Source organism: Engraulis encrasicolus, chromosome 4, assembly GCF_034702125.1.
Source record: "Engraulis encrasicolus isolate BLACKSEA-1 chromosome 4, IST_EnEncr_1.0, whole genome shotgun sequence".
Lineage (NCBI taxonomy): Eukaryota > Metazoa > Chordata > Actinopteri > Clupeiformes > Engraulidae > Engraulis > Engraulis encrasicolus.
In genome coordinates this window covers 52,444,812-52,461,017 of record NC_085860.1, presented here as the reverse complement: position 1 = coordinate 52,461,017, position 16,206 = coordinate 52,444,812, and the positions used below count along the sequence as shown (strand labels likewise).

The following is a 16,206-nucleotide window of genomic DNA, read 5'->3' as shown; positions in this document are numbered from 1 at the left end:
GACATCATATTTGGGGTGGGAATATGCTCAAACAGTTTGAGCTGGTGTAGAGCCTAGCCATCTTGTCATCATTAGAGTGACAGACTATCATCTGAAAACCACTTAAACCACTTAAAACCACCTTAAGTATGCTGTCAGGGAAACATGACATGTGAATGTGGTCAGTTGTACTGTTGCACGCACGCACGCACGCACGCACGCACGCACGCACACACAAACATACACCCTTGACATGACATCACACTGACTGAAAGCAGCGTTGGTGGAATGTTTCTGCATGTGTGTTTCTCATTTGTAGTTGCGTTCCTTTTGGTACTCCACACACACTCTCCAGGCTTCCACAATCTGGGACAGCAGGATGGACAGCAGGATGGACTCTGGGAAGAACTGCTCTACGTCAGGGGAAGGGTCCATGCCCTTCTCCTCGATGTATGGCAACAAGGTGTCATCCCTCAGCCTATAGAGAATCACACAGTACACACTGGGTTATACACATGGTTAACATCATAATGGGTTGTACGTATAGCCTTATACTTAATCACGGAGGGTTAAATGCATGGTTTTCAATACAATACACAGCCTCTTTGCAATAGAGTATGGAGACAATATGCCCAGGGTTAAAAAGCCTGTAAAAGTCTATATCCGGGAGTGTATCATACCTTTCAATTTTTTGTCATTGACAATTTGGAGGTCTTTTTTATGGGCACCAAGTTTACTGCATTGTATCTGCAATTTCACACAAAGACACAGAGACGGACGCACGCATGCACGCACACACACACCCCCAGTCTGGCCTGAAGATGTCTTCATCTCTGAGGCCCTTCAATTTCAGCTGCAGGAACTCGTGCATCTCCAGTGTAAAGCCTCTGGCCCCGCCCTTAACCAGAAAGCCAATCAACTGTTTGCGTTGCTCCTCACCCAATGGCTGCTTGTACTCATCAGAGACGCCCACAAATGGGTCCTGCACAGCACACACAACATGAGTTTTGATCAAATCACACACAACGACACTGAATCACAGGGTAATCTGAATGTATTGTACAAAGTATATTCATAAATACAAACACATACATGCCCTCTCCCGCCCCCTTTCTTTACCTACCCTCTTGAGGTGTAGCATGCCCTCTGACTTGAGTGAGGAGAGGAGCTGCCATAGAGCCACAGCATGCTTCAGACTGCACCTGCTCAGGGCCTGACATACACAGATAGAGCACAGAACTTGGGTAACATGCCAACTCTGTGTGTGTGTGTGTGTGTGTGTGTGTGTGTGTGTGTGTGTGTTTGTGTGTGTGTGTGTGTGTGTGTGTGTGTGTGTGTGTGTGTGTGTGTGTGTGTGTGTGTGTGTGTGTGTGTGTGTGTGTGTGTGTGTGTGTGTGTTGTGTTTGTGTGTGTGTGTGTGTGTGTGGTGTGTGTGTGTGTGCGCGTGTGTGTGTGTGTGTGTGTGTACGTGTCTATATGTGCATGTGCGCATGTGTTATTTTGAGTTTGTATGCCGCTGATCTCCTATCTGCTGTGTATTCAGAAGGTAGACGCCTGAGTATGTGCCTATATGGTAGAATTGGGACTCTACACATCATCCCTCAGCTTGCAGGTGCATCACAGTGGGAAAAACATCACTGGAAAGGAGAGGCTGGAGCACACTGCAGCTTAGTTTTCAAGACTTTATTTTGTGCACACACCCGACTAACGTTTCGTTGTTGCTACACCTTCTTCAGAGTCGTGTGCACAGAATAAAGTCTTGAAAACTAAGCTGCTGCATGTACCAACAGTATATGTGTGTGTGTGTGTGAGTTACCTTGAGTGTGTGTGCAGGCACACATACATACAGTGTGTCCTGTAGGTAGGTGCCCAGCTGCATGTGAGGGTCGGCGGGGGTGGTTGCTAGGAAACCGAGCGAGAGTTCCACAGCCTCCAGGGCCTCACACACCTCGCTGAAGTCCCCTAGTAACCCCGTCATCGAGGACACTGTCAGGGAGGGTAACGGCTCCTGAGGACACACACACACACACACACACACACACACACACACACACACACACACACACACACACACACACACACACACACACACACACAGGTTAATCAGTGATTTGACTTAAACAAATTACTATTAATTTGAAGTGTTGCAATTTGTCTTGCTGCAAGACTGTTGTTAAAAAGCAACTGTAAAAGCTTCACCTGTTGAACTTTTGCTCTCACATCCTTGAAAATGTCATGTCTGTTGACAAGCGTTGGAATTCCCTATGAAGAATAAGACAGAGATAGGAATGTCATTTCTTGATGAGACGATGATATTGTAGGTATCACAGTATGTGTGAAGGATAGACATACCTAGGTGCTTTCTAAGCTGTGTGTGTGTGTGTGTGTCCGTGTGTGTGTGTCCGTGTGTCCGTGTGTGTGTGTGTGTGTGTGTGTGTGTGTGTGCACACACAAAGTACACACACAGGTCTGGGGCGAATTTCTCAAAACCAAAGTTGCTTACTACATTAGCTACTTTGTTGTTTTCAATGCATTTTCCCATTGGCAACTACCAAAGTTGCTAACAGGCTAATAAGGCTTTTGAGAAACTCACCCCTGATCTTCTCCGTCCTGAAACTTGCTGAAGCAATTGTTGTTTAATGGCTTGCAAGGAGGAGTCATGTGGCAACTCTATTGTAGACTTAAACACATTTTCATTACCTCCGCCAAGGAGGTTATGTGATCGCCTGAGTTTGTTGTGTGTTTGCTGGTTGGTTGGTTCGTGGTGCGTGTGTGTTTCTGTCCATCAGAAAGCGGCGGTGCGCTCTCTGATCGCTTGTGTAGTTCTTCAAAGCAACCGTTTGCAAGTTTCCCTGTTGACATAAGTCAAGTCTCGATTCCGGGATTTTGGAAGTTGTACATGAATTATCAGAACCCCCGAAGTTGAAAATAGCTAAAGCTGCATCCACTAAATGCAAGTAATTCCCAATTTTAGACTTCCTGTCCCTCCCTCAACATCCTCCAAAATGCCAACGAAATAGTGCACCTACTCTGTGATTGGGTAGCAACCCACACACCTCTACCTGTTTGGTTAAACTAACCAAGGTAGCGCTGAACTTTTTAAACAAGACTACAGGCTTTGCTAGAGAATGAGTCTTTTCTATTAGCTATTTCATGTACAAATTTCGGAATCCCATGTCAGTTCAAGGTAATATGACTCAAAATAAGTTGCAGGCTTTGTAATTTGTTGGTGGGAAGAGGGCAGAGACTAAATTAAGTTCAATCTGTGTGTGTGTGTGTGTGTGTGTGTGTGTGTCGCGTCAGACCGGGTCTGCGGCTGTTTGTTTTAAATTTTAATTCTTAATTCCACTGGTAAGAAACGCACGGGGAAAAAATAGTAAAAAACATGGGGGGAAAAAAGGTGTTAGAGCACAGCAAGCACTAATTGGCTGATTGGTGAGGAACGCGTCTACATAGTAGAAGCGTGAGGCAGCTGATCAGTGTCAGCTGCGCTCGTTTCAAGTAATTTGGTTCGAGCGGCAAACCTAGTGCACAGGTGCCTAATCAACTGGCTAGGTTCAGTTTGAAAAGGCACAGCCTGGTTGCACACGCAGGTTGGTTTGCTTGTTTGCAATACTTGTGAACCACTGTGCAAAACCACGTCTGATAGTCGAGGGGAAGCCGGTAAGCGCTGTTTTATTTCTTCCTTGGTAGCGGTTGTAGCAAACCATAATGTGTTCAGTTGTGCTCCAGGTGTGTTTGTGTAAATATGTAGCATTTCTTTCACTGTTGCAAATCCTTCTCTTTGTAGTTGTAAGGTAAATAGCCCTGGCAGAAGTAATGTCTGACTTCTGCGTTTTGATGTTTATATTGCAGAAATGGCTTGGCTCCGAGACTTGCGTGCATTTGGCACTTTATAGTGTGGGTTCTTATGGACAAAAACTCAATGTTTATTTATGGACAATCTTATTTATAACTGTCTTAAAATCATTATAACTTGTATTTATAGTCTGGGTTTGTAGAGTAATGGTGTTGCAGAGTCTATTTTTGATAAATTGTTTATTTTTGATAAATTATTTATTACCTGCTTATTTGCACATTGCTTAGGCTACATTTGCACATGAACATTTTGTATTTATTACCCTTGACTAATTTCTGTTTTCCAAATTTCTGTTCTGTTTGTACGTCTCCCTCTAGGTTTTTTACCTAGGGGAAAGACTGACCAAAAAGCCTCGATTGTCCTTAATTATTCCTTGTGCCTTTCTCTGAACTGGAAAACTACCAATGAACTTTAATAAAAAGAAAAAAAAAGAGAGGAAATCGAAAAGGAAACAGTTGTCTTGTCAAATCTCTTGAGTGGAATCCTGCACTTAACGCCTCATCAGATGTACTCCTTGTCTAGTTGGGAAAAACAGCACCGTGGTCAACCAAACAAAAAATCCAGAAACAAGCAACCTTAAAAACCAAACCAAAACAAAAACCCGTTCACAGTTCTCACAATCAGAGGTGTCAATTCCTGGTCCAGAAAGTAAAAACCCTGCCACAGTTTCCTTCCAACACAGGTGACTCTAATAAGCAGCTGGTCTTGAGTGTTCAATTATCAGGTGATTCGGAGATGGTTGGATCCAATTTGTGGCAGGGTTTTTACTTTCTGAACCCGGGATTGACACCTCTGCTGACAATGAACTAGTTCGTTCATAGTTCATAGTTCTTTCAAAATGAACTAGTTCATTTCAGTTCACCCCAAAATTCATTGACAAAGTCCATATAAATGCTCCACAGATTTTTTTAAAAAGATTTTTTCCACAGCCATTATTTAATGGGTTAATTAGTGTTAAAGTGTACCTCCGGGATTTTGGACACCAGACCTCATTTCCAAGTCAGCCAGGGTGTAAACAATGTGTCCAGAACGTTTTTTTCACATTCCATGCAGTCCTTGTGAATTCTCATATCCACGTTGCTAAGCTAGCGCAAGTGAACGGAAAGGGTAGTAGCCTGCCCCCAAAAATAGTCTTATCCCGTTTAAACAACATTCAAAACAACACCATTATTATGCCAGACTGCAAGTGTAAATACTTGTCTTGATAGAATGAAGTTTGAAATTAAACCAACATTGCACTGCGTGGATTTTGCCATGTTGAGAGACTATTTTCTCGGGGTCGGCGGAATTTTACTTTGCTCTCTTCAGTTGTGATGTAGCCCACCCACCCACTGCAGGGACCCGCAAGAGACATTGCAAATCAAGGCTAGTTCTACAACTGCTTTCGGATCGAATAGTGGATTAAAACCCAACGACATCGCACCATGGTACATCAGTGTGTATATACCAACTGCAATAATAAAGCCCACATATGGGTATCGGCAAGTTTCCATTGGTTTCCGTGAAAGATGTTGAAAGAACCAAACTCTGGCTCCTGGCTGCAGGGCTACATCACACCGATGGAGACGCTCCGTAAGCTACCCCGGTGCTTTGCAGTGACCATTTCAGTCCCGACGACTTCACAAAGTCCTTCTCGAAGTCTAATACCTACACGGAAAACTCTAAAAGTGTCCGCGGTGCCAACCGCATTCCCAGATCTACATTTTGTGGCGCGCACCAACAGTCTCCTTCTGCTTCTATGATGGTAGCCCAGTGGTATAATGGCTTCGCCTACGTTAGCCAAAACTTGGGCTAGAAGTTACCCTTTTGGATTGGCATGTTGTAATGCTTTACTGTTATTTTGTGTAATTGCTGTGACAAATGGCATTATGACTTGCCGTATTCCTATGGATTCAGTTACGGAATAGGCCCTATGTCACTCGTAACTCTAGTTGTTATTACAGGGAATGTTTTTTGTGACGAGATGGAATGGAAGGATGAAAGGGATTTAGAAGAGATGGGTGCACTGTTCTGTTCGCCAACATCTAATGCTCTGTAGACACACGTAACAACTACACATTGTCATGGCATATTCAATGTTACGAAAGGTTGACAAAGTCGGACAGAAAGCATTACTCTTGGTGTTTGCGAGCGAGGTCAGGGAGAGGGGAATAGCGTTCACTTTTGCAAACTTTTTGGATTTGCATGTTGTACTGCTTTACTGTTATTTTGTGCTATAACAAATGGCATTAGAATTGCCGTATGGACTCATACGTTACGCAACGCTATGTGATCTGGCTTGACATTGTGAAATATGTCACTCGTAGCTCTAGTTATTATTACATGGAATGTTTTTTGAGACGAGATGGAATGGGAGGATGAAAGGGAGAAGAGTGTGCGTTCTGTTCGCCAACATGCTGTGTAGACACACGGGTCATCTAGTAACAACCAAACATTGTTATGGCATATGTTTCAATGTTACGAAAGGTTTACAAAGTCGGACAGAAAGCATTACTCTTGATGTTTGCGAGCGAGGTCAGGGAGAGGGGAAAACCGTTCAGTTTTACAAACTTCAAATATGTTGGAGTTCGCTCTATGAAAAAGTTATGGATGTGTCAAACGAAGCTAGGATTTGTACTAGGAATATCACTCCGCGGCTGTCAAGCTTTCAAACCGGAACACAAATTGCTGATGGTGATCAAACATGATTGCAATGTTGGTTTAATTTCAAACTTCATTCTATCAAGAAAAGTATTTACACTTGCAGTCTGGCATAATAATGGTGTTGTTTTGAATGTTGTTTAAACGGGATAAGACTATTTTTGGGGGCAGGCTACTACCCTTTCCGTTCACTTGCGCTAGCTTAGCAACGTGGATATGAGAATTCACAAGGACTGCATGGAATGTGAAAAAAACGTTCTGGACACATTGTTTACACCCTGGCTGACTTGGAAATGAGGTCTGGTGTCCAAAATCCCGGAGGTACACTTTAACAAGGAAATTGCTGGATATAACTGTATTTTAGTTGTGCATTACAGGTTTATTAGTAGTAGTAGTAATAGAGAGTATAGTCTTTAACTGTGTTTTCTGCAGTGTTGGGAAAGTAAATTTTCTACTTCATAGTTCAGTTCACAGCTCACCCCCCATGTTGAAAAAAAGTGTAGGCCTAATTGACAAAGCCCATATTTAATTCGTTTTAACAATGAGATTGTTAGATATTAGTCTTACTGTATTTTAGTTTGCATTAAGAGTGGTGTATCAGTAGGCCTAGTAGACCTTTACAGTGTTTGTTGTTTAGACACTGTGTGTGCTGAGCGATTTCACTTCTTTTCGGTTACTGTATGGACTGGAGTTAAAAAGGGTGCGTGGATTCTGTAGGCATTAACGTTTTCTTGCACTGTTGTTCTGTCTCATGCGCAAAATTGGCCATCCTGCAACATGCCAGTAGGCCTATACAGATTTCTCTTGTTATTGGTGATGCTGCGCGCGGCGCATTTTTACTTAAAATGAAGCGAGAGCACTCCACACTTATTCCAAACGCCCTGAAGACGGTCGCTAGAAGCGTTAATCTAAAAAGTCACCGGGAAGTCAGAAAACTCGCACATTGCTGGCTGGTTGCTGGCCGCTCTGATTTTAAGTAGAGCTATGTCTGCTGTTTGCTTGGTCCCGCCTCTTTGCACGAGACGAAAGGCAGTCTGAAAGAATGGTGTCTGAAGCTGTTAGAGAGAATGGATAAGACATAATAGCCTACTAGACTCTCTGACACACGTGTTTAGTTGCGGCTTCTGCAGGAATATTAATGAAATCTGGTAGGCCTAACAACGGAATGAACGGAATGAAGAACTATGAACGTGTCGTTCATGGGCTCCAGAATGAACGCGTTCATAGTTCATTCATCATCTTGTAAATATTGTACGTTCAGTTCACGTTCGCTCAAAATATGAACTCGTTCGGGTACATTACTGTGTGTGTGTATGCGTGTGCGTAATGCATGCGCGTGTGTAGGCCCTCACATGAAGTGTGATGCGGGGTTTGCCCTGCAGGAAGCCAGTGAGCAGCTGCTGCTGTATCTTGGGCAGGTCGTACTCAGCCAGAGCTCCCTTCCCTCCGCGCTCCACACTGTATTGGCAGTGAGACAGCACCAGGGGCAGTATGTCTCTCTCCACATCGTAGTGGATCACATGCAGCTCACACAGATCTGCTGTGCTCACTGTGTACCTGTTTCGAACACACACACACACACACACACACACACACACACACACACACACACAAACAACGGTGATTAGATATGCTGATGGATTTATTGTATAAGACATTAAGAGCATTTATATGTAGTGTAATGAAATATTACTGCACAAATACACCTAGCGCGATGCGATTAAAGCGACAGAATCGCTTCTGTGCCGCAGTCATTGGCTGCCGCGGCTGGTCGCCAAACCGCGTCATAGAAAGTTGAAAGGATTTCAACTTCAAACTGTCGCTCTCGGCGTGCAAATCGTTTCTAGTCTCCAGAATCGCTTTTGTCGCATGACTCAATACAAAGTCAGTTACTTCCGTCGCTCACCTTGCTCTTGTCGCGCTAGGTGTATTTGTGCGTGTGTGTGTGTGTACCTGGTGTCCTCCCCAGTGTGCTTGTCCATGGCATACACCATGTCGTTGTGTAGTCGAATCAGATAGCTGACCAGTGCTGTGGAGCATAGTCCCAGTCCCTGCCTACGAGGCACCAGCACCTCTAGTGAGCTCTCCATGTCCAGGTCTCGCTCACAGTAGTCAGGCAGCAACCTTCTTTCGCCTTCATACAACACCACACACGCACATATTATACAAGTTCTACTTTTATGTGCATATCAAGTCAAGTTAAGTCAAGTCAGCTTTTATTGTCAGTTTCTTCATATGCACAAGACATACAAACCCCAACTCCGGTGAAGTTGGGACGTTTGGTAAACTGAGGATAAAATCAAAATGCTATCATTTTCAAAACATTCAATACATTCTTTAGATAGAGAATAGTGAAAAGACAACATATCAAGTGTTAAAACAGAGAAAAAAATACTGTTTTAGGGGACATATGTACTCATTTCTAATTTGATAACTGCAACACGTCTCAAATAAGTTGGGACGGGGATCAGTGAAATGTTATAAACATCCAAATAAGATAAAACAACAAGGAAGAACATTTCAAAATGAATTGTACTGATGAACAATTTGAATGTCCAGGTATAAGACAATCACAGAGAGGCTGAGTCACTCAGAATTAAAGATGCAGAGGGAACAATTACCATAGTTATTACATAAAGTTTTGAATTCCCTTGATTTACCGTGATTGAGTGTATATAAGACATATTTTTGTCATTAAAATAATTGTATAGGTTCATGACATCATGAAATATATATTGGCTGTAGTCTCACTCTAGCACTCAGAGAATTACAGCTAGTGAAAACTTGACCATATTAAGGACGCTTCATGTGTGCAAATGATAGAGGGGTTTAACATTCCCCTATCCACCCGAGCTCACTTGAAATAGAGGGAATCATGGGAAACTGTCCTTTGCTTACAGAAGTCAATTCTTGCACATCCTGTGCTACAGTGAAAATTGACCATGCAACTTGTGTTAGTGCCAACTTCAAAAGTCAGCCTCCATGATGGCATGGGGGTGCAGTAGTACATTGGTTAAGCTGTTCTAACTCACCTGTAGAATTGAATACAGTACTGAATGATGTATATGTGTTTTAAACAGCATAAAAAGCCACTTGTGCATTATGTTTTGAAGGGAGATCTTCGACTATTCCCAAATAGTAAGGACACATTGCATTCTCTTCTATGTTTAGCTCCATCATTAGGACCAGCAGGTGATAAAATGGCTGGCTTTTGGTCAAGACCTGTCACACTGTAAGCACTACAGAAAGAAAAACATTGCAAAACATGACAAGGAATACACCTACCCTTTCAGCTGTTGAAATCATGTCCAAGATAGGAATCAACACTGTTTTTATATAAAATCATCTCATTGGTTAATGCTATTAACTGTTAAGTGTTGTCCTTTGTTTTGTTTTTAGTCTTCCTCGACATTTGCTGCCTTTTATTGTCCCCGTCCCAACTCTTTTGAGACGCGTTGGATTTACATATTCATGAATATCCCCCAAAACAATAATTTTGGTCAGTTTTGATGGCTGAAATGTTTTCTTTGTACCGTTCTCCAACTAATGTCAGAACCAGACTTTTTGGAAATGCTGTATTTTGTTATTATTCACAATTAACCTTGCGTCCCATTTTCTATGGAGTTAGGGTTTGTACAAGGAAAAATGAAATTACGTTTTCTCTCTATACCATGCCAGGACAAGACATATATAAGACTGACATTTTTCAGACTGACATAAAGTCCAAGACATGACAGGTAACAGTGATGGACTGGTAACAATAAGTGATCAATAATAAATACAGTACAAAAACGAACATTTAACATTTAAATTTCAACATTGAACATGTAAACAGAAGATAGATAAATACAATGTATGTATTACTGTAACACCAGCAATAAATATAGAATCCATAAACATAGAATAAATAGATTATCTTGAACCATAGATGCGATGGGAGTACTTCAGAATTATATGGATGTGTGTATTTGTATTACTCTCAATACATTGTCTACATCCAGGGGCGCCGCCAGGAATTTTGGGCCCTATGAAAGATTCTAATTTTGGGCCTACCCCCCCTACCCCCCGCCCCTTCTTTTTTTTCTTTTTTAATTATTATTATTGTTATTCGGGGGAGCAGAGGGGGGCAGGAAGGTTTTAGATTAGGTAGAAGGTAGAAGATTTATATAGGCCTAATTTGAATTGTTAAGAATCTTCAGAGGGGGCAAATAATCATTCTGAAAGACATAAAGCATTATGGTTGGAAAAGCTGAGGCTTTTGTTTTTCCATATTCAAATAAGACAGATTTCCCAATATCATTTCCATGAACTCTTAATTAAAATAGCGCAGATAGCTACTCAACATAGAGGCCATTTTCCTTTCTTTGCGCCTACCCCGCCTGGGTAGCCTACGGGACGCAATTCCATAGGGTTACACTCACAGAGCTTATTGGTAGTCCGCGTCAGTCTGGTATTAGACATAGGCTGTGCAATGCGCAGATTATCCAAAATGATTTGGTGACTGACGGCAATAGCCTATCTAACCTGCAGCTGTCTCGTCAAATCGCTGTTCATTTTCTGTATCCAAGTTTTCCGTCGGACTGAAACTGAACGTGACTAACAGATTGACCAGTTTGAAATAGTGGTGCGCTGTCCATCAGCACCACGCTGACATTAGTCTAATTTAGACGTCCGATAAGCATTTAGCCTATTTCGTGCCAAGGGTAAAACTCTTTGTAACATTCATGAGAACAGGAAAATCTCTGGCCCTAGCCATTAGGTTAGCCTACTCCGTGTTGTTACATTGTTGCGAGGAATGATTGTAAAAATAGCCACCGCTTGTCAAAGGCACAGCTCTCCTGCGCAAACATGATAATTAAATGGCTGATGAGAGCATCCAAAACTTAAAGGGACAGTTTGGTCAATTTCAACATGCAGTTGTATTGCTCACGCTAGCCTTGACTTGTCAGTACCTGGTGATGCCACATTTTTCGGCTCAGCCCTTTCCGAGATATGAGCAATTCTAATGGGGGCAGCGTTTGTTTACATTTTTAAAAAATGAAACATAGGCTAACTCCAAATATTTTCCCAAAAGGTACTGCTGTTTGCTAGTTGTCTGCTGATGTTTTATAACCTTTTGGATGTTTTTGGGAATAAATAAAAATGTTTTGTTGAAATGTAAACAAAGAGCTGCCCCCATTACAATGACCAGGATCTCGGAAACGGCTGAAGAAGAAGAAAAAAAAATCTCAGGCACTGACAAGTCCAGGGTAGTGTGAGCATTACAACTACATGTTGAAATTGACCAAACTGTCCCTTTAACTAAAACTTGACCTGTACAAGTTGTTGTCAAATCAGCCTTCATTCCCCTCACTTAAGTTTCATGATGCTACAGGGTGACCAGAGAGAACCAAAACTTTACTGATGAGAGAGTCAAAACCGAACACAAACAAAAGCAGGTCAACGAGTGTTGTGTTCTCCCCTTGCGCTGTTAGTCCACACCGCGCTGACATTGACAGTTGATAGACGTGCAACAATCATCACGAAAAGCGGATACAATCTACAAATTTGATATGGACAAAACAACAACCCCTCCATCATGAGTGTTGTGCCATTGCTATGCAGGATAATGGCCGAACCATTTAGTAGTTATATATATATATATATATTAAAAAAACATTATTTTGGCACTTAATACCCACGAAGCAAGCGATTCTGTCAGCCCTGCAATCGCTTCAGCAGTAGGCTATGGTATGTTTGGAGGCTAAGTCTAGTTTATCACTTTTGCCGTTTGCTAGCGGTGACTTAATAAAGGTGGAATTTTATAGGAGCCATGCTAACGTGCTCTCTTGGAAGTTTATCCAATGATTCTGCTTGTTAGCAGTGTTAATTTCGTCAACCATGACTATGACTAAAATATTTTGTCAAAGCCCTTTTTTGATTTTCGTCATTTAGACTAAGACTAAGACTAAATTGGGAAGGCAATGACTAAAATATGACTAAGACTAAAATTGATTTTTGTCATTGTGACTAAGACTTAGACTTAATTTAAATAAGCTGACGAAATGAACACTGGTGTTAAATACAATAGAGAAAAAGAGAAGCAGTGTGTGAAGAAGTTTCATTCTGCACAGTGTGATACATGTTAAAAAGAGAAGCAGTGCGCGGAGAAGGTTTATTCTGTCCAGTCAATGATATCTGTTAAAAAGAGAAGCAGTGTGTGGAAAAGTTCTATTATTTACAGTGTTGACTAAAGTGACTAAAATGACTAAAAATTGACTAAGACTAAAATTGATTTTCGTCATTTAGACAAAGACTAAGACTAAATTGGGAAGGCAATGACTAAAATATGACTAAGACTAAAATTGATTTTCGTCATTGTGACTAAGACTACGACTAAATCAAAAAAAGCTGACAAAATTAACACTGCTTGTTAGTTAGGCCTATCATTTGATTGCGTTTGCAAACGCAATGTCATTGAGTGAGCATACCTTCTTTCTTGGAGAAAAATTGAGTGACCAGTTGCCTGCTTCTGACCCTCTCTTCTTTCTGCCGTCTTTTCTTGAGTTTTTGCCAACCTGACTACATTACTCTGTCACCACCAGCTCACCATCATGTGGTTAAGACATAGATTGTAGCCTACTGTAGCCTATATTACTAACATTTTAACATTCTATGGGTTAAGAAGACCTCAAGTCGCTCTGTACTCCTGCTGCCAGCATTTCGGACGCTGTGCGATTCAACGCCTCGCCGCCAGATTGGACCGCACCATTTCGCAAGAGCTAAGGGGGGAAGGGTCCTAAAGAACTGACGAAAACGTTATGGAAATAGATAGTTGTGTGTTTAATGGGCCTACGTTCATTTCCAATTACCATTTCTTTGTAAATAGACATTTTTTTAACGGCAAGAATAATATTTTATTAGGCTATTCATTACCATCCTCGGACGGGCCGTTGCGTTGGTCTGGGCCGTTAGAATCAGTACCACTTTTCCCCTCCTGTCGGCGCCCCTGTCTACATCTCAGTACCATTGTTTGCTAGAGACTGGCGAAGCTGGTTCCATGTCCTCAAGAAGATATCGATGTGCCTCTTGTACCATTCAGCTTTGAATGAAAATGGAGAGAGAGAGACAGACAACGTGAGAAGATAGTGCTAGAATACTAAAAATAAGGGTAATAGCAGCAACAGATTAAAAACAGAATCAGATACCTTCAAAATCTTACTACAATACAACTACTTCAACGACTGCAGCTGCCACAACCTTACACTTGCTACAACAGCTAGTTTTGCTGATAACGGTCATCTACTAAATGTTGACATCACTGCAAAACATATTATGGGGTAAGACAGCACAAAACAGGCCAGCCTCCTTGACCTCATGTACTAAGACTTGCATGGATGTCCTTCATCATCTTTGTGGATGTGAAAACCTGAAGCGATAATTATGCACCAAAAAAGGCACAGAACAAAACAACTCAGCCTCCTCGTCCTCCCTACTGACAGTTTAGTCCGGGGAGTAGCCATTACTGCCTGAGCCATTGTAGCACCCACCCGTTGCCTGCCCCTGCAGGAACTGTCTGATTGTCCCCACGGTGAGGTCTGGAGAGTTCTGGAACTTCTTGACTAGATCCCTCTGCAGCATGAGGATGTCTGGCAGGTACCTAACCAACCGCAGCTCTGGCTCCTACTCAAGGAAGGAGACCAGTGTTAGTATATACTTTATTTAGTACTCAGCATAATTGTTTGAAAAAAAAAAAACCTGACATAGCGAACTCAAAAGGAGATTGACTTATTGAAACTGTATTGAGAAACAATAAACTGAGGTGACACGTATTTGGCATTTTTAATAGTAATGTACAGTATATTGTCACAAAAAGTGAGTGGCAGAATATGTGTGTATGCGTGTATATGTGTGTCTACTTTTCACTCACCCTCTGTAGGAACTTCCAGAGAAGTGGCAGTGTATTGCATCCATCCTGCTGTTCCAGGATGTGTGTGAGGGCGTTGAGTGAGAGTCTCTCCCTGACGCTCCAGACAGCCGGTCCATGCAGCAGGCTGCCCCGTGGGAGAGAACGCAGGAACAGAGGTGACTCTTGCCAGAACCTTGTGTCTATTCTACAATTACAAAACTTTTCTTTGACCTTTTCTTTTAATCATTTTTCAATCATTTTTATGATTTCATCAATCATAATGATTAATCAATCATGAATTAATTGATGCTTTGGTATTACTTCTAATGTGAAGTGACCTTGGGTGTTTTGAAAGCTTAACATAAAATGTATAATGATAATAATAATAAAAATAATTGTGCAGAGGGGGTCGTAAATACCTTCAACTTGGACAAAACAAAACATTCTCAAAACCGTATGTATTGACCAGATGCTTAACTGTCAGACTCACTCAATGACCCATGCTGTTAAGCAAACACTAAGGAAAGTGTCAGCTCACCCACTGTGTGGGGGTAGGAATGCAATGTATAAAGGCCTGTATGTCCTGTTTGCCTCTAGAGTTGGTGGAAAGGAACTGTGACGTTCTGTTCTAACAGCTCTCCGTTATTAAAATCTGCTGTGCTCACACCTGAATTGTCAGTTGCCAATATTAAAATTGTTACTACACCCTCTTCAATCTTGAAGAACTACCTAAAGATAAAGATGAAAGATAAAACAAAAAAAGAAACTAAAAATTCCAGGTTGAACCCCACCACTCCCAGACCATAATTACCTAATTGCTTGTTAGATAAGATAAAATCCTTTCCAGTGAACCCCCACATAGATACACACACACACCCTCTCTCGCTCTCTCTCTCTGACACACACACACACACACACACACACACACACACACACACACACACACACACACACACACACACACACACACACACACACACACACACACACACACACACACACACACACACACACACACACACACACACACCTCAGTTTGCTGGAGCGTGTGCCATAGGAGGTTAGAGAGCTTGTTTCTCTCTGTGTGTGTGTGTGAGTGTGTGTGTGTGTGTGTGTGTGTGTACATGTGTGCGTGCGTCTTAGAAAAGATAAGGGGGACGAGATGAAACAGCACAATGATATCAGTGGTTCATGGTTCAATGTGGTAGTATCTTGTGACTGGGGCTTGGGCGTTTATGAGGACTCGAAAGTGAAAATCTTCAGAATTGTATGATAAAAAGCAGTGGGAGTTCTCAAAGTATGCGTCATTGCAGTGATGACCTCAACCCCCTCAACATCCCATTCCACCCCGCACCGTACTCACACTCGCACAGAATACATGTGGCCTTTTACACACAAACACACACACACATGTGTGTGTGTGTGAGTGAGTGAGTGAGTTAGAGAGAGAATTTTCACAGTAATGTGTGTGTGTGTGTGTGTGCAGGGAAGATGACAAGGGAGGGACAAAAGGGTCCGTTGTCTCAGGCCCAGGGAGAGAGGGGGCCCATAATTGGGTCCTTATTACATTATATGTGTTAGGTGGGGGGCCCACTCCGATGTCTTTGTCCTGGGCCTGTGTGTGTGCGTGCATGCGTGTGTTTACGAGATGAAACAGCTTAATTATATCAGTGGTTCATGGTTCAATGAAAACAATGTGACCTGACTAGTATCTTGTGACTGTGGCTGAGGCGTTTATGAGGACTCGAAAGTGAAAATCTTCAGAAGTTAATGATAAGAAGCAGTGGGAGTTCTCAAAATATGCCTATATAAGGGTGATATCCCTTGAGCATTTCCAGAT

At 42.1% G+C, this 16,206-nt stretch overlaps 1 protein-coding gene across 1 annotated transcript; it reads right to left on the bottom strand.

The window, feature by feature from the left end:
* Positions 1 to 288: 288 nt before the first annotated feature.
* Positions 289 to 15,746, bottom strand: LOC134448123 (E3 ubiquitin-protein ligase rnf213-alpha). The gene is made up of 11 exons (XM_063197881.1): positions 15,730 to 15,746; positions 14,388 to 14,571; positions 14,002 to 14,140; positions 13,475 to 13,559; positions 8,432 to 8,605; positions 7,831 to 8,035; positions 2,179 to 2,241; positions 1,796 to 1,987; positions 1,103 to 1,192; positions 783 to 961; positions 289 to 457 (listed from the first exon to the last, which is right to left on the bottom strand). Exons 1-11 carry the CDS (start codon positions 15,744 to 15,746, stop codon positions 289 to 291), a joined length of 1,497 nt encoding a protein of 498 aa, XP_063053951.1.
* Positions 15,747 to 16,206: the final 460 nt, after the last annotated feature.